Source organism: Leopardus geoffroyi, chromosome A1, assembly GCF_018350155.1.
Source record: "Leopardus geoffroyi isolate Oge1 chromosome A1, O.geoffroyi_Oge1_pat1.0, whole genome shotgun sequence".
Lineage (NCBI taxonomy): Eukaryota > Metazoa > Chordata > Mammalia > Carnivora > Felidae > Leopardus > Leopardus geoffroyi.
The window spans coordinates 82,611,479-82,633,749 of record NC_059326.1 but is presented as its reverse complement, the minus strand read 5'-3'; the positions used below and the strand labels follow the sequence as shown (position 1 = coordinate 82,633,749).

At 56.8% G+C, this 22,271-nt stretch overlaps 1 protein-coding gene across 3 annotated transcripts in view; it reads left to right on the top strand.

Moving 5' to 3' along the window:
- RASA3 (RAS p21 protein activator 3) overlaps positions 1-22,271 on the top strand; it is a 120,934-nt gene that overhangs the window by 82,433 nt on the left and 16,230 nt on the right. For all 3 annotated transcript variants that reach the window (XM_045482772.1, XM_045482780.1, XM_045482790.1), the window contains 13 exons: positions 4,815-4,895; positions 5,410-5,482; positions 8,261-8,337; positions 10,631-10,735; positions 12,277-12,433; positions 13,268-13,416; positions 14,158-14,272; positions 15,535-15,609; positions 16,374-16,497; positions 17,828-17,934; positions 18,735-18,812; positions 20,813-20,890; positions 21,760-21,833. In XM_045482772.1, the coding sequence (XP_045338728.1) occupies positions 4,815-4,895; positions 5,410-5,482; positions 8,261-8,337; positions 10,631-10,735; positions 12,277-12,433; positions 13,268-13,416; positions 14,158-14,272; positions 15,535-15,609; positions 16,374-16,497; positions 17,828-17,934; positions 18,735-18,812; positions 20,813-20,890; positions 21,760-21,833 (1,293 nt within the window). The remainder of the gene's footprint in view (positions 1-4,814; positions 4,896-5,409; positions 5,483-8,260; positions 8,338-10,630; positions 10,736-12,276; positions 12,434-13,267; positions 13,417-14,157; positions 14,273-15,534; positions 15,610-16,373; positions 16,498-17,827; positions 17,935-18,734; positions 18,813-20,812; positions 20,891-21,759; positions 21,834-22,271) is intronic.

Genomic DNA, 22,271 nt, shown 5'->3' with positions numbered 1-22,271 from the left:
TGGAAGAACCTTCCCCGCGAGCCGGGAGCACCCTTCCCTGCCAGCTGGGAGCATCCTTCCCCTCCAGCCGAGAGCACCCCTCCCCACTGGGAGCACCCTTCCCCACCAGCTGGGAGCACCCTTCCCCACTGGGAGAACCCTTCCCTGCAATCCGGGAGCACCCTTCCCCACCAGCTGGGAGCACCCTTCCCCACTGGGAGAACCCTTCCCCGCCAGCCAAGAGCACCCTTCCCACGAGCTGGGAGCACCCCTCCCCACTGGGAGCACCCTTCCCTGCCAGCCGGGAGTACCCTTCTCTGCTGGGAGCACCCTCCCTGCCAGGCTGAAGAGCAAGGTGAGGCTGTCTTCCCTCCAAAATCACAGGTTGTCCCGTGAGTGCTTGCAGTGCTTTCCTGAGGGTGTCCATTACCCGTGTACACCCTGGAGGCTTCGGGAGGCTGGAGGCTCATGGTCCTCACCTGTCCTGCGTCCTGCTGGTAGTGGGTGTTATCTGTGGGCTTTCCCATCGCCTCTCCCTGACCTGCCTGGGTGGTGCCGTCAGTACTCAGGCTTCGTGTGGTTGTGTGGACGGATCACCTGCTGGACTTGCTCACGGAAACCTCCCTGTTCCTTCCACACGTGGCTTTTCCTGATTGTAACTCCTCTTTTTTGTCCTGTTCACTTGTATGTCCAAGTCTGCTGGCCTGGACGCCTGACGAGGCCCACGTGGTTTGGTGAGCCACCACCTTCACGTTCTCGTCTGTATGTGGATGCGGCATCTGCCAATCCCCATGTCACACAGATGCCTGTGCATGATCTCACGCTTGGACTCTAGGGCCTCATCTCATGCTTTATTTTCATCCCCAACAAAGATTAATGTACCTTTTTATCACTCACTCAAAAATATTTCATGAATCCCTGCTGCAGGCTGAGGGCTGTTCCCGGCCTCCCGGGTCTGCGTTCTGGCTGCATGTCAACATGTGAGGGCATTGGCATGTCACTGCACTGGAGACAAGTGTTGGAAAAGCTGGCAGGTGTGAGCCGGCCTGTTGAGCACGGAGGCAGGGTTCTGAAGCCATTTGTGCAGTGAATTAAGTAGTCGATGTGTGTGATCTACAAGTATCCGTGAGACCGCTGAGGTCTACGCCAGGGCCAGTGGACATGATATTGTGCATTGGGGGCGATTGCTCGTGGACATTTCTGTGGACAATGCACCACTTCCTTTAGAACAGGGGTGCGTGTGGGCAATGTGCAGTGGCCGTGTGTGCCAGAAGATGAGCGGGAGAGAAGACACGTGTGCACTAGCACTCGGCTCTGCTGGCGCTGCACGAGACCTCTGCTCGCCCCTCTCCACAGCCCTCCCTCTCTTGTCCCTGCAGACCATTCTTTCTCTTGCTGTCCCGTGGTCACCTGCTTTGTCTGAAAGCAAGGGTTCCACACTTTCCCGCCTTCACGCTCCAGCGCCTCCCAAGCTGACGAGAGTCCTGCTGGCAGCAGCGCGTGCTGACTGGCCAGGGCCCTGCTCATGTGGCCAGACTGCAGGGCTGATGGCCAGGGGAGCGGGCACAGGCCGCAGGCAGTCCCACCCCGAGGTGCGCCCCGGTGGGGAATTGCAACAGCACCTCAAATCTAGCAGAGATCTTGCTTTCTGTTATTAGGAAATTACAAAAAGAAAAAAGTAGCCAACAGGCTATTGATATGTGGCTCTTTCTGGAGGCAGGAAGCCTTTCAAGCTGAAGTGTGAGGGCAGAAGGCTGAGCAGGTGGCAGGCTGGTGGCCCGGTGACACCTTGTCACTGCACGGCCAGTGTGTCTCCAGCTCTCTCGTGCCTGCACACTGCCCAGTTCAGCATTTCCTCCTTGTGGGCGGGCAGCGGAGGCCCCAGCATGTGTCCACATGGAGAGAAGGGAGAAATTGAAATGAGTTTGAAGCTGCAGGCTGTCACTCCAGCTAAGAGGCATAACCATGCGTTAATGGTCAGTTTGAAGATAAAATCCTATAAATGTTAAAATACACACAAAATATTGTACTTGGGGTGTGTTAGATTCCGGCTCAGTTGACTGTTTGGGTCACTGTATGTTTCACAGTGTCTTTTCCAGGACCTGGGAATACCCAAGGTAGTAAATATTTCACCCCTTTCCGTTATTTATCTAGAACTTTCCAAAGCATTTGTTGAAGTTGTTTCAAAGAGAGTGGGCCTGGAGACACACACTGTGTGTGAAGTAAAATGAACCTCAGCTTCGTGTGCCTCGGGTGGTCTGCGAGAGCCCCCTGCCAGCTTGTGTGCAGGGCTGTAGCCGCAGGAAGCTGTCTGCAGGCGAGCACAGGGAGGCTGGCGTCCTTATTGTGGTTCCCACTTGCGGCATGCGGGATGGGAGGGTGTTGATTCTTTCCTCCGAGGTGTCTTTGTGTGACTGCAGTCAGCATCCAACCCTCGTTTTGAGTTAGAGAATAGAGTGTTTCTCAGACTGGTCTCTTGGAGAAGGAAAGACAGCAACGTTCACTGCCCTAGGGTGGCCGCTGCCCACATCTGGTGGCACTTCCCTAGGATGTAGATGTGAGAAAACTTGCTTTCAGTGTGATGCTTAGCGATGTCGTCTAGTCCATGGCCGTGAAAACCCATTATCTCTGAGGCTGCAAACTCAGGCATACTTGCCATGTAAACCTTCTTGATAACAAGTGAACGTAATAAAAACGTGTTTGCATTAAATGAGTCGTTTGCTCGGGGAGAGAGCTCGGGTCTCCCCGCACACATCCTGAGCAAGCTGCCTCCCCAGCATCTCACAGTGCTGCTCCCTGGGGGCCTCCCGGCTTCTGACAGGTGATCCTGGTCCTTCTTAACGCGACCCAAGGCCACCTGCTCTCCAAGACCTCCAACCACGTGAAAGGTTGACCCCGACTTGTACTTCTCTGCCCTTGTCTCCAGTTTATTTCTTCCCTTGCATGACCACACGTGACAGTTGCATGTCACGTGTTTATCGTCTTGTATTTGCTGCCGAGCTGGCTGAGCATACCCAAGCTTCAGATGTGAACCTCTGACTTCCTCACAGCTGCTCGCCCATTTGGGGAGATGGTCCTGAGTGGAGAAGAGCTCAGCAAATATTTGATGTCTGATGACTCGATGGGCGAATAAATGTTTCTGGAATGATCAGTCAGTGAAGGGAGGAGGGAAACCAGAGACCAAGTCAGTAATCTGAGAGAGAACCCTGGAATGGTCCATAAAGCAGGTAAAAGAGAGAGCTGAAAGACCAGGTACAGCTGATCGGAGTAACAGGGCAGTCTGTGAGGCTCAGCCCACCCAACAGGCTCCACGAGAAACGCGGTGGGAAGAAAGAAGAACTGTGTACAAAAGTGCCCTGGCCAGGACAGGTGTGGCACACGCTCCGGGCGCACAAGCACTATGAAGGAGAAACGAAGGAAATGAAACTTCTCACCCAGAAAGAAATACTCTATTAAGTGTTAGAGGCTAAAGCATTCCTGAGAGGAGCAGCTCAGATCGCTCAACATAGGAAGGAATGAGAAGCAGGTTGGTTTCTGGCTTCCCAGCACCAAAGAGAAACGAGCCCTGAGATGTCGCAGGGGAGACGGGGAAAGTCATGCCCCTCCGTGGGAGCAAGACTCCTGCTGCGAACTGGACCCTCCCCCACCACAGTCAACTAAAGAGCCGGATGCTGTACGGGTGGAACATTCTGGATGGCGGGCAGTTGGCAGTTCAGCTCTCTGACCCCAAGTAAGGGAAGCAGACAGGGAGGCCACAGTGGTCCTCATTTTGTCCTGGAGCCGTGTGGGTGGCGAGGGGCAGGGGGAGTCCCAAGTGGAGCCTGGAGGCAGGTGGGGAGACAGACTGCAGTTGGGGGTCTGAGCCGCTATGGGTGTTTCTGGAGAGGAGGGGCCCCACGGCGCTCCACAGTCCTGTGTGAACCCATAGGGCGAGTGCCACAGGGTCGGGCAGAGCGTGGGGCTGTGGATCCAAGGGGCTCTTGCGGCCCTGGGAAGCACTGATTCTCCGCCAGTGGAGATCCTTGTTCCCACTCGGCACTCCGCACAGAGCCTGCTGGTGGGGCCAGCCTGTCCTGGTGCCTCTCCCGACAAAGCCTCAAACAAGAATGGCCATAATCAGTGTGCAGCAGGAGATCGCTAACTGCCAAGCAGCAGGAGGCCCAGCAGCCTTGTTCTCCAGGACACGGCGCATCTGGACTCCAGCAGCCTGAGAGCCTAACATCCAGCACGTGCTCCAGCCTGCATGCCAGGAGCAGGACGGCATGCCCCACAGCCCGGAGAAGGGACAGTCCAGGGAAGCACACCCAGGGTGACAGAGACGACAGAATTCGTGGAAAAGGTGCTCAGAACTTGTGTGGCTGGCCGTGTTCCAGAATGCAAAGAGAACCAGGAACCAGGGCCTGCAGGTGGGATCAGGCGTGAGGAGACCCTGACACCGTGGCAGCTTCTGCTGCCGAGAAGCGCATGTGGCACGGAGGTCCCCCACCTACAACGTGGACACACAGTAGTGTCTACTGTGTCGGGTTGCTGGGAAGGCAAGCTCATGAGTCGCGGAAAGCTCTGGAAGGTGTCACTCATGGGAGTCACCAGGAGGGTGTCCTGAATGCGGCACCACTGTCCCCTGCCCCCATATGTTTCTGGATTGATAATCGGTGCACCCACCACCCACTACTCTTCGCTGGACGGGAGCTCCGGGCATCGGGACCACCACCCAGAACTCAGGACGCTCGGCCCAGGGCTGTTGAGGCTGCTGTCCTCTCAGACCTCAGGGTAGCCCTGAGAAGCTGCCTGCAGGCCCCCGGCTCCCACCCCTGACACTGCCACTCTCTCCGCAGCATCCTCGAGTGCCAAGGCCTTCCCATCGTGAACGGGCAGTGTGACCCCTACGCCACCGTGGCCCTGGCAGGACCGTGCAGGCAAGTACCGTGTCTAGGCCTCTCTGGCGAGCTGTACTCCAGTGCGATGATGCTGAGGCCTCCTTGTTTTGGGAAGTGCAGGATGGGCCCTGTGGTGGAATATATTGTTCTGGCTTACTTTTCTTTCTTTTGTTGCCCTAAAACTGCTTTGTGAAGAAAGCCCTTAGCTTCTTCACACTGGGTGTTCTTGGCTCAGTAAGGGTTCCTCGTCTGCAGGCTGTGGCTGGATGGGAGTCCTGCTTGGGAGGCAGAGGCATGGGCTGCCAACATGCCATAAGGGTGGAGGTGCTGACATGGGAAGGTTGGGGAGGGGTGAGATCAGGAGGGAGAGGGAGAGGGGAGGTGTGTGGAGTTTTGGGACTGAGGAGGGAGGGGTCCGGCCTAGGTGCTTAGGGGGTGTTGGGAGGGTAACCAGGCAGAAATATTTACAAGACAAGAGAGGCAGTAAGTTATGGGCGAGAGATTTGGCATCAGCAGCATCGGTTTTAACCTTCACCCTTCCTCCCCGGTTCAGATCAGAGGCAAAGAAGACGAAGGTGAAAAAGAAGACCAACAACCCGCAGTTTGATGAAGTGTTTTATTTTGAGGTTGGTGTTTCAGTGCCACAGACGTCACACTGAGACCCTGCGGGAGGAGGTGGATCTGACAGGCCTCAGGCAGGGTCACCTTCCTTCCACAGGTCCCGCAGCGACCTCGCGGCACACGACCCCTCCCTCCTTCCTGTGCTGCGTTCGGAGGAACTTTCCTCCCCTCCCCAGTTCTGATCTGAATGCTGACAAACTGATACTTTCCAAGTGATCAGGATTTGGTGGTTTTCTATTGTTTGGTTGGTTTTTTTTTTTTTGCCTGCTTCACTAGTCTTTCCTGAGCTGTGGAGGGATGCTTGTTGACCAGAAATAGTGAGGGGGTTTGAAGCAAAAGAGGAAATGTATTTGCTTTTTTTTTAATGTTTATTCATTTTTGAGAAAGAGAGAGAGACAGAGCATGAGTGGGGGAGGGGCAGAGAGAGAGGGGACACAGAATCCGAAGCAGCTCCAGGCTCCCAGCTGTTGTCACAGAGCCCGGCGTGGGACTCAAACTCATGGACTGTGAGATTGTGACCTGAGCCAAAGTCCGAGGCTTAACCGACCGAGCCTCCCAGGTGCCCCAAGGAAACGTATGTGAACAAAGAGACCCCTTGGCTGCCTCAGAACTGTAAACCAGTGAAATTAGTGTGATGGAAGCCGTGAGGGCTGAGGACTGGGAACAGAGCAGGGAGCAAACGCAGATGCTTCAGTTTAAACGTGACCCGTAGGAGATACATTGAGGCTGATGTGCTCCCATCTGCAAAGGTCTCTTGCACATTTCCTACACACCAGGTCCTGGGCGGCCAAGGTGGCTGGAGGCCTCCACTCCTGTCTTCGTGAGCTTGCTTCCACGCAGAGAGCACACAAGTGGGTTCCTGCACTTGCTCAGTGCTGCTAAGTCAGTGGCTTCGGGGACCAGGAAGCAAACGACTGGTGAAATAGAGCAAGTCTTCGCAGAGCAGGGACCCTTGAGTAGAGTCTGGAAGGTGCATCATGAGGCTGAAGGAAAGAGTGTATCGAGATGTAGAGTGGGGCTGGTGCAAGAAGGGGGAGTTTGGTAAACGACGCTGGACAGATGGGTTAGAACCAAGCAGCTCACGGGCAGAGAACCTGGACCTTTTCTGACCGGTGTCCAGAAAGCCCATGGGTTTCTGAAACGGAGGAGCCAGGCTTCTTGGGGCAGCTGTAAGAAGGGGTATGGGGGTCAGAGTGCTGAAGGCAAAGCACCATTTTCTGTCCCAGAAGGACATTCTTGTTTCACAGCCGCGTGAAGAAAATGGTTTTTAAGAGACTCAAGATCAGGCAGGAAGCTGATGTTGTCAACCTGATTTCAAGGGGGATCCATGCCAGGGCTCCAGAGACAGGGAGGGATCTGGAACAGAGAATAAGGAACAGTTTTTAATATGAAAGCATTAAAAGCAGCCAGAGCCTTCGATATCTAGGCTGCCTAGAATAGTTAGATCAGCACTTTCCAAACTTGTTTTAATATAACACACGGTAAAGCCATAGGCTTTTGCTGCAGCCTGCATCACCCAGAGAGTTACATCCACTTCTGTGGGCTTGTTTTCTATTTCATATACCCATATTTCACTCATTAATGTGGGCCTCATTTCCCTAGAGTAATTCAGTAAGCCCCAAGTACAGGTGAGCACAGGGGTAGGCCTACATCCTACAGGATCCCAGGGCAGGCCTAGATGTAGGCTCTCAGGCTGCACCTGCCTCTCCCATGGCCTCAGACCACAGGACCTTGGAGCATGCTTCTGGCTGGACTTTATGGTCTTAGACTCAAAGGGCCAAGCCCTGCTCGACAAGTACACCCCGTGGCTGGTTCTCTGTGAATGCCTTCTGCTTCAGCTTGCAAACAGCCCCACAGTTCTGACTCACCCTGAGGCTGAGCCCCTGGCAGAAGGAGCAGGGGGTCGCAGTGGTGGGCTTTGGGCTGGCACACAACCTCCTACAGGAGTTTCAACAGGAAGTAGCCGCAGACCAGTTTGTCCCAGGATAATGGCTAGACTTATATAAAAACCCTTAAATGTTTTATTGAAATTATTTAAAATTCTATCAAAGCCACATTCATTCACTCAGTGGATACATTAGGTGCCACGCAGGAACCTCATGGCCACCATACTGGAAGCCAGACAGCAAATGATAGACCTTATTAGCACTGTGAACCATATCAGGCAGTTGAGACTCTGAGGGGCTTCCTGGAAGAGGGGGCATTTCACAGTCACCTTCAGGCTTCCCAGTGAGCAAGAGGTCCAACGATGAGCCAGGCAGAGGGTGCAGGTTTAGAAAGACTCCCTGTGTGCTGGGTGAGGGGAACTAGTTGGGGCTCCAGGGGGCCTTCAGAAGGCTCGGCTGAAGGTGGATGTGGCTGAGGCCAGGCTAGGCCGTGGATGGACAGGAGCCCTGCTCAGGAGGCAGAGGCATGGACTGCCAACATGCCATAAGGGTGGAGGTGCTGACATGGGAGGTTGGGGAGGGGTGAGATCAGGAGGGAGAGGGAGAGGGGAGGTGTGTGGAGCTTTGGGGCTGAGGAGGGAGGGGCCCGGCCCAGGTGCTTAGGGGGTGTTGGGAGGATAGCCAGGCGGAGCGTGTGGAGTGCTGGCACAGCCCTGCCTGCTGCGCCCCAGCCACCTGGAGATGGGGCTCAGGGTGTGCCTGCAGGCTGGGATCCCACCTCAGCTCTGGGTGGGGGGCCCCTGTCCTCTTCCCCTGGGCCTGGGGTGGCCAGCCCATGGGGGTGCTCAGTGGGCAGTGATGTGGCACACACAGGCTTCCGCCCATCTGTCCCTCCAGGTGACCAGACCCTGCAGCTACAGCCGGAAATCCCACTTTGACTTTGAGGAGGAAGACGTAGACAAACTTGAAATCCGGTGAGCGAGAATTGGGGTTTTGAGGCTCCTGCTTGGGGGTTGCAGTCTGAACTCACCTCTTCTGTTTGGTTTTCGTTTTGTTTCTACAAATAAGGGAAAGGAGAGAGAGGAATTTTCAATTTTCTGCTAATTTTAATAGTAGGACATTGGGAGTTGCTTGAAGTAAGAGCTGTAAACTTCCCAGCTGTTGGGTGGTGCCTGAGAGGACATTTACTTAACCCAAGGGACAAATGTGGTCTTGGAGTTCACGCTGCAGTATTTTTTCAGAGGCGAGGTCAAGCTGCTTAGTGTGTGTGAGGCTCCGTCCACCCGGTGGCCTCACCCAGCCTAGCACGAGGTCCTGTTGCTTTCGGGGTGCTCACGGTCAAGGCCATGGTGTGCACAGGCTGCACGAGAGGTCCCCCGGCATCCATTCGAGGGGCTACTCCGAGGCTTCATGCCCACTGGCTGCAGCCCCTGGGAGCCCAGCCTCTCTACGGCCTCTCTCCCAGCGCCTTGTGAGACCATCACCTGGCGTCCTTTCCCATCATCCACGTTTTAGGTCTGACCTGCTCACCAGAACCTGAGGAATTCTTCAGATCTGACATGGTTTGCAATCTGCCTTCCTGTAGGGTCAGGGCTTCCTGAGGGGCATGAGACGTGACTGGACATACCACAGACGTTCAACTGGGGAGCACCCTGGTGTCCCCTGAGCCTGCAGTGACAATTCAGGCCTCTGAACAATAACCAGGCCATGGGGGCAGAGGGTGGGGATTGGGCCGGTGGGAGCTGTCAGGTGTGGGGCGTAGACTGAGACCCCTCCCTTCCCCACATGTGGGACCCCTGGCCTCTTTCTCCATTCCTCTTGTGGCTTCGAGTCCTGAGGGAAGCCAGCCTCCACACACAGGTCTTGGCTTGAGCACAGACTTAGGTTAAGTGTTCCATTTCCAAACACGTCTGCAAGTCCCATTGGGGGTCAGAGGCAGTGCCCCAACTCCCTCAGACATGGGTCCCCCTTCTTGTTCAGAGAAAGAAGTGTTTATACAAGACTTGGCTTTAAATTCAAGAGTGAAGCCCTCCCTAGCTGTTGTTTGTTTGTTTTTAAATTAAATTTTTTTTTTAATGTTTATTTATTTTTGAGAGAGAGAGAGAATGTGAGTGGGGTAGGGACAGAGAGAGAGGGAGACACAGAATCTGAAGCAGGCTCCGGGCTCTGAGCTGTCAGCATAAAGCCCGACGTGGGGCCGGAACTCACGAACCGTGAGATCATGACCTGAGCTGAAGTCGGACGCTTAACCGACTGAGCCACCCAGGCGCCCCTCTAGCTGTTGTATTGTAAACAGACAAACCCAAAATATTTTTTTTTTCAACGTTTATTTATTTTTGGGACAGAGAGAGACAGAGCATGAACGGGGGAGGTGCAGAGAGAGAGGGAGACACAGAATCGGAAACAGGCTCCAGGCTCCGAGCCATCAGCCCAGAGCCCGACGCGGGGCTCGAACTCACGGACTGCGAGATCGTGACCTGGCTGAAGTCGGACGCTTAACCTACTGCGCCACCCAGGCGCCCCAACCCAAAATATTTTTAAATGCTTCTCTTATTAAAAAGAAGAAAAGACTGGCTGGAAACTTTTTGGCCCATTGCTAAGGTGTCGCTTGGCAGATTAAAGGCTCTTTGTTTATGCTAAAAATGCCATGGGACATTGTTCCTCTCCATGTCCCTGACGCATCTGGATTCCTGTGGCACACCCTATACCCCCCCAACGATGCCTGCGGCTCCTGCTCAGACCTCAGGGGCAACAGAGGGCTGGTGTGGTCTTCCAAAATTTTCCCTGTGACCACCAAGTGTGGTGAGAACTTTCAGCTCATGGAGTAATCCCTGGTTACTGTGGGGGACACACGATGTTTGCTTGTCAGCACCCGGAAACACCGTCCGTCCATCCCATCCTTCCATCCCACATGTACAGTCACCATGGCCCCAAATCGGAGGGAACAGTGAGAATTCCACCCAAGTGCATGGTCTTCCCATCCTATTGAAAAGGCAGGAGGCCCCTTACCCTAACCCCAGGCCCTCAGCTCCTCTTCCTACCCCCCAGGCCCAGGGAACACATGTCTTCATTCCAAAGTCACATCCTGCTTTGACCTCACATCTCAAATGTCCTCAGTCAGTGTGGCTCTTCATGGAGGCTGGCCTGTGGGGCTGAAGGCTCTATCCTGTCCCAGACCCTTCTGGGGAAGATGAGGAACACTGCAGTCGGCCTGCCCTCCCTAGGCCATCCCTGATGGAGATCTGTGCCCCGTTGGCTGTTTTTCAGAGTTGACCTCTGGAATGCCAGCAACTTGAAATTTGGAGATGAGTTTCTGGGAGAACTAAGGGTTCCGCTGAATGTGCTGCGACAGTCCAGCTCTTACGAAGCCTGGTAAGGTGGCTGCATGCCTGGCCCTACACCCTCCTGGTAGGTGGAGGGACAGGGTGGCTGAGGCAGTGTGGAACAGCCAGAATGAGATGACACAGGTCAGCCCCCTCCTAGCCATCTCCTCGGTTTTGCACGTGCTCCCAGCTAGCTCTGGTGAGGTGAGAGGTAGCACACAGGTGCCGTGGTGGCTGAGGGCCTTGTCCTGGAGAGCCCTGCTGCTCCAGGCTGCCCCATGGCCCGTCGTCACAGGTGTCACCTGCTGAGGAAGGGAACAAGGTGCTGTTTGAGGCAGATCTCCCTCAGCTCGGCCTCCTGCCTCACTCATGTGTCCCAGGAGGCAGGCCTCACTACTCTCTGTCTTCCTCTCCTGTTTTCTCTGGGTACTTTGTATTTGGCATAAGGAATGTGCCTTGGTTTTATTTCATGATTATTTCATAAATCACTTTATATCACAGTGAATGTCATTACTGTGAAGCCACAGACACTCTCCTTTAACAGATACACAAGATGGGGACAAGGGGTGTCACAGGCCATATGCCACATACCAGAGCCCTGCACATCTACAAGCTCACCGTGTGGGTAGATTTTTGTGTTCTGCCTAATGGCGGCTTACTGTCACCAGGAAACTAGAATTTGTGTCTTTAATTCTGAGGACAGCACCAGCACAGCCCTCAGCTGGCTTCTGGTTCCTGCTAGGAGCACTGAGGAGCTGAACTGTCCCTAGTTCTATAACCAGGAGGGGACATTCGCATGACAGCCCCAGTGGACCCCTAGCCAGGTGCCTCGGCCAGACACAAGCTACCAACACCCATGTCTGCCTGGCCCTTAGCAGTGTTCCCTCATGGCCACACTGCGGAAGACCTAAGGGAAGAGTGTCCGGTCAGAACACAGCGAGAAAGTGCCCATGTACTCTGGTGCTTGGCCTGACTACCCACCGGGTCAGGCCCCTCGGGTGCTCAGTGCCCCACACATTCCATACAAGGGTCGCAGCTTTGCTCCGCGGATTGCTAGCGGGGGAGCATTCATCACAGGACAGTTCTGGTACTGCAGAGTCTCCCCTGACTACTTACACACCTACTTCCCCCTGCTCATCTCAGTTCCCTCCACCCTTCCCTACTTTCCCACCTTAACTTCTAGGTCTGTGGCTCTGCAGACTCTTCCCCCGTAGTCAACGTGTTGTGGGGGGTGCCCCGGGGCACAGACCCTGCAGGTCTCCATTGGAAAGCCCTCTGGCGGGAGTGGGGGGGCGTGGGGAATGACTGACCACCCCCCCCCCGACACACGGACCCTGCAGCGGGGGGGGGGGGGGGGGGCTCCCATGACAAACATGCCCTCCCATGACAAACATGCCCGATCCACACACCCCTGGCACAGGGAGCAGAGAGGTGTCCTACAGAATCGACCTGGAGCCCCCTCCTACTTCAGACCCCGGCACAGCGCAAGATGGGCCACCAGCCAGAGCAGAGCCCTGGGCGCGGCCTGGAGGGAACCAGCCCCTTGGTGCTGCCGCCTCACGCAGCCCTTTCCCTGTGCTCTGCTCCCAGGTACTTCCTTCAGCCCCGAGACAACGGCAGCAAGAGCCTGAAGCCGGGGGACTTGGGATCTCTGCGGCTGAACGTGGTCTACACTGAAGACCACGTCTTCTCCTCCGACTACTACGGCCCGCTGCGGGACCTGCTGTTGAAGTCTGCGGATGTGGAGGTACTTGTGCGCGCCGCGCCCTGGGCCACCTGCTACCATCTGCACGCCAGCGGACCGCCCTGCCCTGCCCCCCACCCCAGCTCCACCCCCAGCCCCCTGCCCCCCCCACCCCGGCTCCACCCCCAGCCCCGTGCCCACCCACCCTGGACCCCGGCTCAGCCACCAGCCCCCTGCCTACCCACCCTGGACCCCGGCTCAGCGCCCAGCCCCCATCCCAACCCCGGCTCCACCCCCAGCCCCCTGTGCCCCCCCCCCGCTCCACCCCCAGCGTCCTGCCCCTCCCACCCCGACCCTAGCTCCACCCCCAGCCCCTGCCCCTCCTCCCCACCCCGGCTCCACCCCCAGCCCCTGCCTCTCCACCCCACCCCGCCTCCACCCCCAGCCCCCTGTCCCCCCACACCCTCCCTCCCAACACTGGCTCCACCCCAGCCTCTGGCCCTCCACCTCCAGCTCCCAGCTCCCGCCCCTGGCTCCACCCCCTGCCTCCCTGCCCCCCAACCCTGGCTCTGCCCCCGGACCCCTCCCCCAGCCCGGCTCCGCCCCCAGCCCTGACCCCAGTTTCTCCTGCGGGCCCCGCCACTGGCCCGACTCCACCCCCGGACCCCGCCCCCCAGCCCCCCTCGCTCCGCCCCTGGCTCCGCCCCCAGTCCCGCCCGGGCTCTACACCCGGACCCGGACCCCGGCTCCACCCCCTGCCTCCACCCCAGCTCCACCCCTAGACCCCGCTCCCAGCCGGACTCCACCCCTCAGCCTCGTCGGGATCCCAGCCCACTGACCAACCCCCACGGCTGGGGGGCTCCAACTGGGGTCCCATGGTGTCTTTCCTTCCCACAGCCGGTGTCCGCATCCGCAGCTCACATCCTGGGCGAGGTGTGCAAGGAAAAGCAGGAGGCCGCCATCCCGCTGGTGAGGCTCTTCCTACACTATGGCCGGGTCGTGCCCTTCATCAGCGCCATCGCCAACGCCGAGGTCCGGAGGACCCAGTGAGTGAGGGGCTGCGCGGGGGCAGTCTGGGTGACCTGGGCAGCAGCAGTCTCCCTCAACGCTGGTCAGCGCAGGTCTGGGCCAGCTAAAGTGACCGTTATAGGTTTTCTTCCAGAGACACCCTCACTGTTCCTCAAAAACACACCTTTTCTCTTGGAAATCCCGAGGTATGTGAGCGAGAAGGGGGTGAACAGGGCACCAGTTATAGTTGCCTTGGGGGTGGGTTCAGCTCCTGTCGGCTCACATTAGGCCCGCAGCAGAAGGCCAGGTCGCTGCTGCCCCAGGACCTGCGCCCACTCTGTGGGGGTGGGTTCTGCCAAGAAGAATGTCTCCCTGGAGCCCCTGGTTTAGAAAGATCTAGAATGCACCCTAGTTGCAAGAAGGTGTGGAGCACAGCCTGTTAGGGTTACTGTCCTGCTGCATTTCTGTGTGACCCCAGCTTGGTCCTTAGAAGCCTGAACTTATGCAGAACTGAGCCTCACGCGGGTGAGGCAGTGGGTGGGTGGATGTTCTGTAGAATGGTGGGGCAGGACTCTGCACAGGGGTTTGTTACACAGGTAGGGCCCGGGCTCAGGATTCCCAGCTGTGGGACATCAGGGCGGGTCTGTTTCCCTCCAGGGCATCTGGAAGCAGACTCAACAGGGTGAGCTGGTCTCTTCCTCCTTGGACGGTGCTCACAGGCTCTGCTTCTGTTGACACCTGTTACCTGAAAGACAGTTGTCTCCACCACTGTTTTACAGGGACCCCAACACCATTTTCCGAGGAAACTCCTTGACCTCCAAGTGTATCGATGAGACAATGAAACTGGCAGGGATGCATTACCTGCATGTGACCCTGAAGCCCACCATAGAGGAGGTGAGCATGGGGGGACGGACCCCTCCCCGCCATGGAGGAGGTGAGTCAGGGCCCACAGGCACGGGGGTGACGGACCCCTCCCCACCATAGAGGAAGTGAGTCAGGGGGTGACAGACCCCTCTCCACCACACTGGCGCTTCCCTGTGGACCACAGGCGGATGCAGAGAAGGCAGCACCCGGGGGTGGGGGGGGGGGCACCTGCGTGAAGACTAAGGTCATCCTCTTCCCAGCGTCCCCACAGGGACCTTCCGTGTGTATTCCAGAACCTCCTTCATTTCCTCAAATTAAGAAAATGCTTACTTGAGGGTAAATGCCATGCTCACTCTAGAATGCACGGAGGGCTGGGGCACCTGGGGGGCTCAGTTGGTTGAGTGCCCAACGTCAGCTCAGGTCATGATCTCTCAGTTCGTGGGTTCGAGCCCCATGTCAGGCTCTGTGCTGACAGCTCGGAGCCTGGAGCCTGCTTCGGATTCTGTGTCTCCTTCTCTCTGCTCCTCGCCCACTCGCACTATCTCCCTCCCTCCCTCCCTCCCTCCCTCTCTCTCTCTCTCTCTCTTTCTGTCTCTGTCTCTCTCTGTGTCTCTCTCTGTCTCTCTGTGTCTGTGTCTCTCTCTCTCAAAAACGAATAAACATTAAAAAAATAAAAATTGCTCACTTCAGAAAATCTATCATTCTGATAAAGACAAAGGGACATACAAGAGAAAAACTGATTCTTTGGAGAGCACCCCTTTCTTTAGGCACGGGTCCCCCAAATCTGTGAGCCAGTCACGTCTTGCCCCCTCACGGCTGTGGACAGCTCTTCTGTCATTTCTTACTGGTCGGCAAGCACAGCCGGGGGCCCCACACACTTCCTTCCCACGTGGCTCTGAGCTCCTCACCTGACCTCGGACGGGATCCCCAGCAGCATTCCCCAGAACAGCTTCATAAAATGCAGGCCGTTTGCAACGTGAGGAAGCTTAAACTCACGTTAAAATCACACAGTTTGATCCACGTGCAAGCTTGGCCACACTGAAGTAATCACATTGTTAAACTTTATGAAGCTTGATGCCACGTGAGCTAACTCAGAAGGGTCTTCAAGGAAGTTGTGTCCTCACGGATCAAGGCCGGTGTCTGGCTGCTCTCAATGCCACCCCTCCCACCCTGTGTCTCGGGGGCTGGCTGTGGCTCCTGGTGTCCTTCCTGAGGCTGATGCCCCTGACCTGCACCTGCCTGAGACCCAGGACTTTGTGTTCCTCACTCCCTGTCCTAACCGCTCTTTCCAGATATGCCAGAGCCACAAATCCTGTGAAATTGACCCTGTGAAACTGAAAGACGGAGAAAACCTTGAGAACAACATGGTAAGGATTTCTGGTTTGTTCAGCACCCTCCGGGGCCCGTCACCCATGTGCAGGATGGGGGCCCGGGGCCACCTGGGGTGCTTTGCGTCTCTCTAGGATTTGGGGTGGGGGCCCCACTGGGATGTGCCCCGCAGGATGCCACCAGAGCCTGTGGTGGGGAACTGGTCATCTCAGCTGCCGTGCACCGCCACTCTCCGCCGCTTTCTGCTGGCTAGTGGCACTCCCGGCCTGGCGCACTAGGCCCCTGCACCTCCCCCTCTCCTGGGATCACGGGACCCTCCCTACCAGGCTGGCCTCATGGCCTGGCCTCTTCTTGGCTTGGTCTGTCCTCCAGCTGCAACAGACCTGGGTCCCAAACCCGGGCCACCTGCCCCTGTGTTCCTGCAGAGTGGTGTCCTGTTTTTTAAAACAGCAAAAACCAAAACCTGATTTGGCAGGTTATGCTAAGTCTTTTTCATGCTTTCACAGAAAACACTTTTTGCCATCAGGGAGGTGCATTCCAGGGAACTGTATCTCTGCGCCCAGTTATGAGGTCGGCGCAGAGGAGGGGGTCAGTGGGGCTTGCCCCGCACCCCAGAGCTCCAGTATCTCCCCACGGGGCTACTGTGGCTGCACAGAGGGGCCCTTCTGCAAATGCCGGTGGGAAGCTCTGTGCCAGTCCCCGGCCTCTGACTCCCTCCCGGGTGTGGCCACAGTGCTCCTCGTGGCCAGCCTGGGACCTGCACAGGCACTGGCAGGGTGTCCCACCCACATCCTATTTGCAGGAGAATCTTCGGCAGTACGTTGACCGCATCTTCAACATCATCACCAAATCGGGAGTGAGCTGCCCGACCGTCATGTGTGACATTTTCTTCTCTCTTCGGGAGGCGGCTGCCAAGCGCTTCCAGGGTGAGTCCTCTGTGTGGGCATACCCACAGCCCCTCACTGGGCGGCTCCTCTTACCTCTCCTGGATGGCACAAGGCCAAGAAGTGACGTTCAGAGTCCACATAAAGGTGGTTGTAAGCTGTAGCCACTGAGTCAGCGCCGGAGCCCAAGTGTAGCTGCCCCCGGGGAGCCCCGAACCCAGAGAGGAAGGGCAGCTGGCCAGGTTTTGTCCCAGTGGTTTATTTGGGATGGAGCATGAATTTCTCTGAGTCTGGGCCTGTCTGGTCAGAGAAGCCACTCTCCCGGCTCTCAGCAGTTCTGACTGTGGCAAGTCAAGGCCCTGCTCAGTGCCCAGTGTCATGCAGGTCAGGTTTGCTGCATTTTCAAGAAAGACCGGAGAAGCCCTTTCTGGAATTGGGGCAAGGCAGATCCCAGGGATTGATCCCCTTTTCAAACTCTGCCGATTCCTCAGGGAGGCACCGGAGCCACCCTGTGCAGACCTGCCCATGGGCAAAACAGCGGTGTCCTGCCCTGGTGGGAAGCATCGGGTCCCTAACTCAGCATCAGGATGCAGGCTTAGGCCAGGGCTTGGAAGGCTGAGGGGGCAGTGTGGGGCCTGACGCCCTGACCTGTCCCCGCCCATGGCTCTGTGCCATCCTTCCCCAAGGAGCCCATGAGTCTGCCCAGGTGCATCCTGCTGCCTCAGGGGACCCCAGAGCCCCCAGAGCAGTCCCCATGGACCTGACAGAAACCCTGTCCCACCTACCCACCGGGGTAGCTTCTTCAGCACTGGAGCCTGGGCCTCGCACCCACTCTGTGGACAGGACCTCCTGCTTTGCGAACATGTCAGAGCACTGCTGCCTGGGAGGGGAGGGGTGGGTACCAGGCCCCCAAGCCTCACTCTGCCCTGGGTGGGGGGTTACCAGGCCCCCAAGCCTCACTCTGCCCTGGGGGGTGGTTACCGGTCACCCAAGCCTCACTCTGCCTGGGCGGGGGTGGAGGTGGGGGAGGTTACCAGGCACCCAAGCCTCACTCTGCCCTGGGTGGGGGGGTACCAGGCCCCCAAGCCTCACTCTAACCTGGGGGGTGGTTACCGGTCACCCAGGCCTCACTCTGCCTGGCAGGGGGGTACCAGGCACCCAAGCCTCACTCTTTGGCCAGCTGGTGAACCAGCTCCAGTGTGTTACAACCCAGCCACCAAAAGGTCCCGAGCTTTTAGTAATGGTCAGGCGAGAGCAGCAATGGGGCAGGGACAGACCCTCAGGAGGGGCAGGGTTGCTGGACAGACCCCTGGGCTCGCCGCTGTCACCCTCAGAAGGCTTGTTGAGCTGGCTGTCTGTATCCTGGCCACAGATGACCTGGATGTGCGGTACACAGCTGTGAGCAGCTTCATTTTCCTGAGGTTTTTCGCTCCTGCTATCCTGTCCCCCAACCTCTTCCAGCTCACGCCTCACCACACGGTAAGTGAGCGCCAGCGCCGTAAACCAGTACACCCGCCCTCCTGAGCCAGCAGGTGTTCTGAGGAAGAGGGAAGGGGCAGCGGACTGTACAACCACACGCCCTGAACCCCTCTATGCACACGAAGGGTTGGCGGCCTTTCTAAGCTGTGCCTATAGACACAGCTGGATGCTGTGACCAGGATTTCACTCCCACCTTGAGAAAAATGGAGCATTTGTGATCTTGGATACATTCAGGCACATATTCACTCAATCAGCAAACATTGAGCTCCTCAGGGCCACAGGCTCTGAGCGCTCACACTAGCGATGCGCCAGCGGAGAGCGCCCAGTGGTGACTGCGCCTGGCGGGAAGTGCAGGGCAGCGGGGATTCAAGCGGCCCTTTCCATCTATTGGTTTTAGATTAAACCTCCAGACCCTGAGGGGACACCCTGGGTGAGGCCACCTGAGGGACTTCAGAACCGCACAGGGAGATCCCCTCGTGCATATTGGGCTGGGTGCTTGTTCGCAGCCACTGTCCTCACCCTGCACTGCGGGGACCCCCGGCTGGTGCCACGTGGACGTGCTGAGGTCCAGTCCACGGTGGCCTGGGAGCCTGCATCAGGAGCAGGTCCAACACACGCTGACGAGGAACCTAGGGGGACTTTTCCCAAATCCAGTGTTTGCTTCCTGTTACTTCCTGGCAGCACGCAGGTGCTGGGGAGCTTTTAGGTGACGTCATCCATTTGTGGCTGTGTGATTCTGGGTTCAGTCAAGCATTTCTGTAAAACAAATGAAACTCACATTGCCCCTTCCCGCCTGGCAGGACCCGCAAACATCGAGAACGCTGACACTTATCTCGAAGACCATTCAAACGCTTGGCAGCTTGTCCAAATCAAAATCTGTAAGTCATTTATTTTAACCATCTCCTCTTTTTAACACAAAAGAGAGTGTGTTCAACACAATTATAAGAGAAGGAATAATAAAGCCCACCCAAATGCCCACCCGGCATGCTCATAGAACATTCCAGCAGCTTGCAAGTGCTTCTCTGCCCTGCTGAGCTATGAAACTTTGCTTTTTGAGACTGTCTTGTTTGGGGCAAATTATCCTCAGAGACCGAGTTCAGTTCTGTGAATCCTGTACTTAATGCAGGTTCACAGTGGGAATTGTAATTCACAGTGATATTTCATAAGCCCAGTAGCATGGCAGATAGCGTCTGTTAATAAGCAGTAAAGAAATAACATACCCCGAACCAGTGATGGAGTAATGCCACTGGGCACCAAGCAAGGGGAGGGGGAAGGAATAAAGTCCAAATTCAGTGTCTTCATGTCTTCCCCAGAGAAAGGTCAGCAATGACATAGGCCCCAGACAAAAGTAAAAGTCCCTGTTGCTAGAGCAACTGTTGCTAGGGAACACAGCCTAGGGGAGTTGCTGAAGCCCTCCCAGACTCACTGTCCCCAGGCCAGAGCTTCTCCTGTGTTTCTGCTGACAAATGTCAGTGAGGCCGGGCTGCTTACCAGTGACTGGGAAGGCCATGCTCCCAGCCACAATTTCATTTTTGCCATAAATAAGTAGATTTGAAATCATATCAGACTGACACGCAGCTGGGGGGTATCACAGGAGCGTGTGCTGCGTTACCATCACCTGAAGGGGTGGCTACCACATCCATGCCTGTGTCAGGATTCAGAGACCACGGGGCCCAGCCCCACGCAGCAGCCTTGGTCTTGAGCATCTGAGGATGCGTGCCAGAGGCAGGCTTGTGGCCCATGGGCAGCTGGCAGTCCTGTGCTGTCCCTCCTGGCCCTGAGGGTCTGCCCTGGGCCTCACAGCCCTGGGGATGAGGGTTCTGAGCTATCCCTCCTGGCCCTGAGGGTCTGCCCCAGGGACAAGGGTCCTGATGGGCAGGTCCGAGGACATTATGTTTGGTGATAGTGATGTGGGGACAGCTGGGCGTGTTCCCTGGGGCTGAAGCCCATGGGTGGATCTGCAGGGATGGCTGATCGGGTGGAGTGAGGCCACCCCTTCTGTCTGGAAAGGGTTCAGTGGGGATGTGCAGAAGCCCCCAGCCCAGATCCCCTCGTTCTGTTCTTTGTGGGGTCTAGTCCCTGGCAGACAAGCAGCCACCTCTGGGGAAACGCTTGGCTTTCTATGAACTGAGTAAAATAAGAGCTGTGTGGTGGCCAACAGCCAGCCGATGGGCACGATTGCTCTTCTCTGCCCGTCCACGCCAGTTTGTGTTAGCTGGAAACTCGGATAAAGAAGCTCCTGCTGGGTCTGAGGTCTGCACAAACCTCATTGCATGCCCAGAAACAGTAAAGTGACCTACGTGTGTAAAGGGTGCTCATTGGGGCAGAGTATCAGGAGTGGTTCTTTTGAAGTCCCTACATGCATTCGTGAGGGGTGCCCCAACTTCCCCACACTGGGAGCCCCCGCCCCTGCCCCCTATCACAGAAGGGGTTCTGGGAGCCCCCGCCCCTGCTCCCCATCACAGAAAGGGCTCTGGGAGCCCCCGCCCCTACCCCAGTCACAGAAGGAGCTCTGGCAGCAGCCTCACCTGGGTGCCAGTGTAGGCTCCATAGACCTGGAACCTAGGTGTTAGTGTCCACATGAGCAGGGGTGTTGGGTCGTTTGTAGCAAAGAACTTACTGAGGGACCCCCCACCCCACCATAGTTGAGTTTCCCAAACACAGCTTTGGTGGCTTGTGTGGCTGCCATGGGCCATGCCCGGGCTGAGCGCTGGGCAGCATTGTACCCTCACAGTCCACCACCAGGAGACCTGCTCCCTCCCCTTCGCCAAGTCCCCACAACAGAAGCTGGTCATGACCCGTGCCTCTAGATTTCTCAGTTTTGGGCCATGAACCGAGAGACCTGTGGGCCTTTGCTAAGTGACTTGTTCCATTTTAGGCCAGTTTTAAGGAATCCTACATGGCTGCGTTTTATGAATTCTTCAATGAGCAAAAATATGCTGATGCAGTAAAAAACGTAAGTACGGACGTCGGTTAATGTGGACTTACTACCCCTGTGTTGTGCATCTTTCCTGAGAAATAGTTGGCTTTAAAAAGATTGGGCTAAAGTTCACGTAACATGGAATTGACCGTTAACCATTTTAAAGAGTTCAGAGCATTCATAGTGGCGGTGACCACCCTCCCAGCTCCTTCCTGACCACTCCTCTTTGGGACCCAGCACCTCATACCTGAGTCCCCCCCCCAAGTGGTGGGGTGCCCCGTCTGTTCTGTGAATCCCTCACCTTGCCCTTCCTGGCTGTCTGCTCCGGGTCACCCCACAAACGCCTCAGGGTCACAGAGCCCGGGGACCCAGGCCCGGAGTTAGGGACGCGGCATGTGGGGAGAATCTCTTCTGAGAAGCTTTACTTTTTCTGTGGTGTTTGGAAACAGTCACACATGTTTAGCTCTCAGAAACCGTAAAAGCCAGGACCCAGAAGGGAGAAAGGGGCAGGAGCTGGGGGCACGTGGTAATTGCTGGAGGGGGTCCAGGTGGGTCGTGGAACAGTCAGGCTAAGGCGGGAGGGGGCCTGAGCTGCCTCACGCTCCAGCAGAGCTGTGTCCTCGGGTCACCTGTTCACATGCAGGGAGGCCTCTGGGTGTCACTGAGCCTGGCAGCCGTCAGGTGAGGCAGCAGCTGGGGTTCGGAGAGACCCCCGCCCTGGGGGGTCGGGACCAAAGCTTTCCGGCCGCAGTGGAGACTTGTGCAGGACTCTGACCCAGGAACCCAGGGGCAGCTTCCCCTCTGCTGTGCTGTCAGAGAGACCACATCGTGGTGAACTTTCTGTGTGAGAAGGAGTGTTTTCAAGCCATTTTGCCTTTAAACGTCTGCGTTCTATCCCATGCCAGTTCTTAGATTTGATCTCGTCTTCTGGGAGAAGAGACCCCAAGAGCATCGAGCAGCCCATTCTGCTCAAGGAAGGGTAAGTCCCATGTCTGCTGTGGCATCCCGGGCACCTCTGCCACGTGGCTGGTGGCCTCCCAGGTCAGAGGAGGCCAGACCGGAGAAGCATGGCCTTTGTGCATGTCTCAGATCCACCAAGACTGCACACAGGGCACGTCTGAGACATGGTGCTATTCACTTCCCTTTCTGCACACCTGTGCTCCGCAGACCGTGTTGAGCGGAGAAACGCCATCAGCAGAAGGGAAGGGAAGGAGGCTGAACCACCCAGCTTGGTGCAGCCCTCCATCAGACCCCCCCACTCCTGAAGCATCTGCTGCCTGTCCGGGAGGAGGGGTTCCAGTCCCTCTTTCCCTCCTGGGGCGCACCTGCCATGGCCCCTTTCTCCTCATGGCATCTGCAGTTGACGCTTCCAGTGTGGGAAATGAGGACAGGCAGCTGCTTGCTTAGGGACTGATGA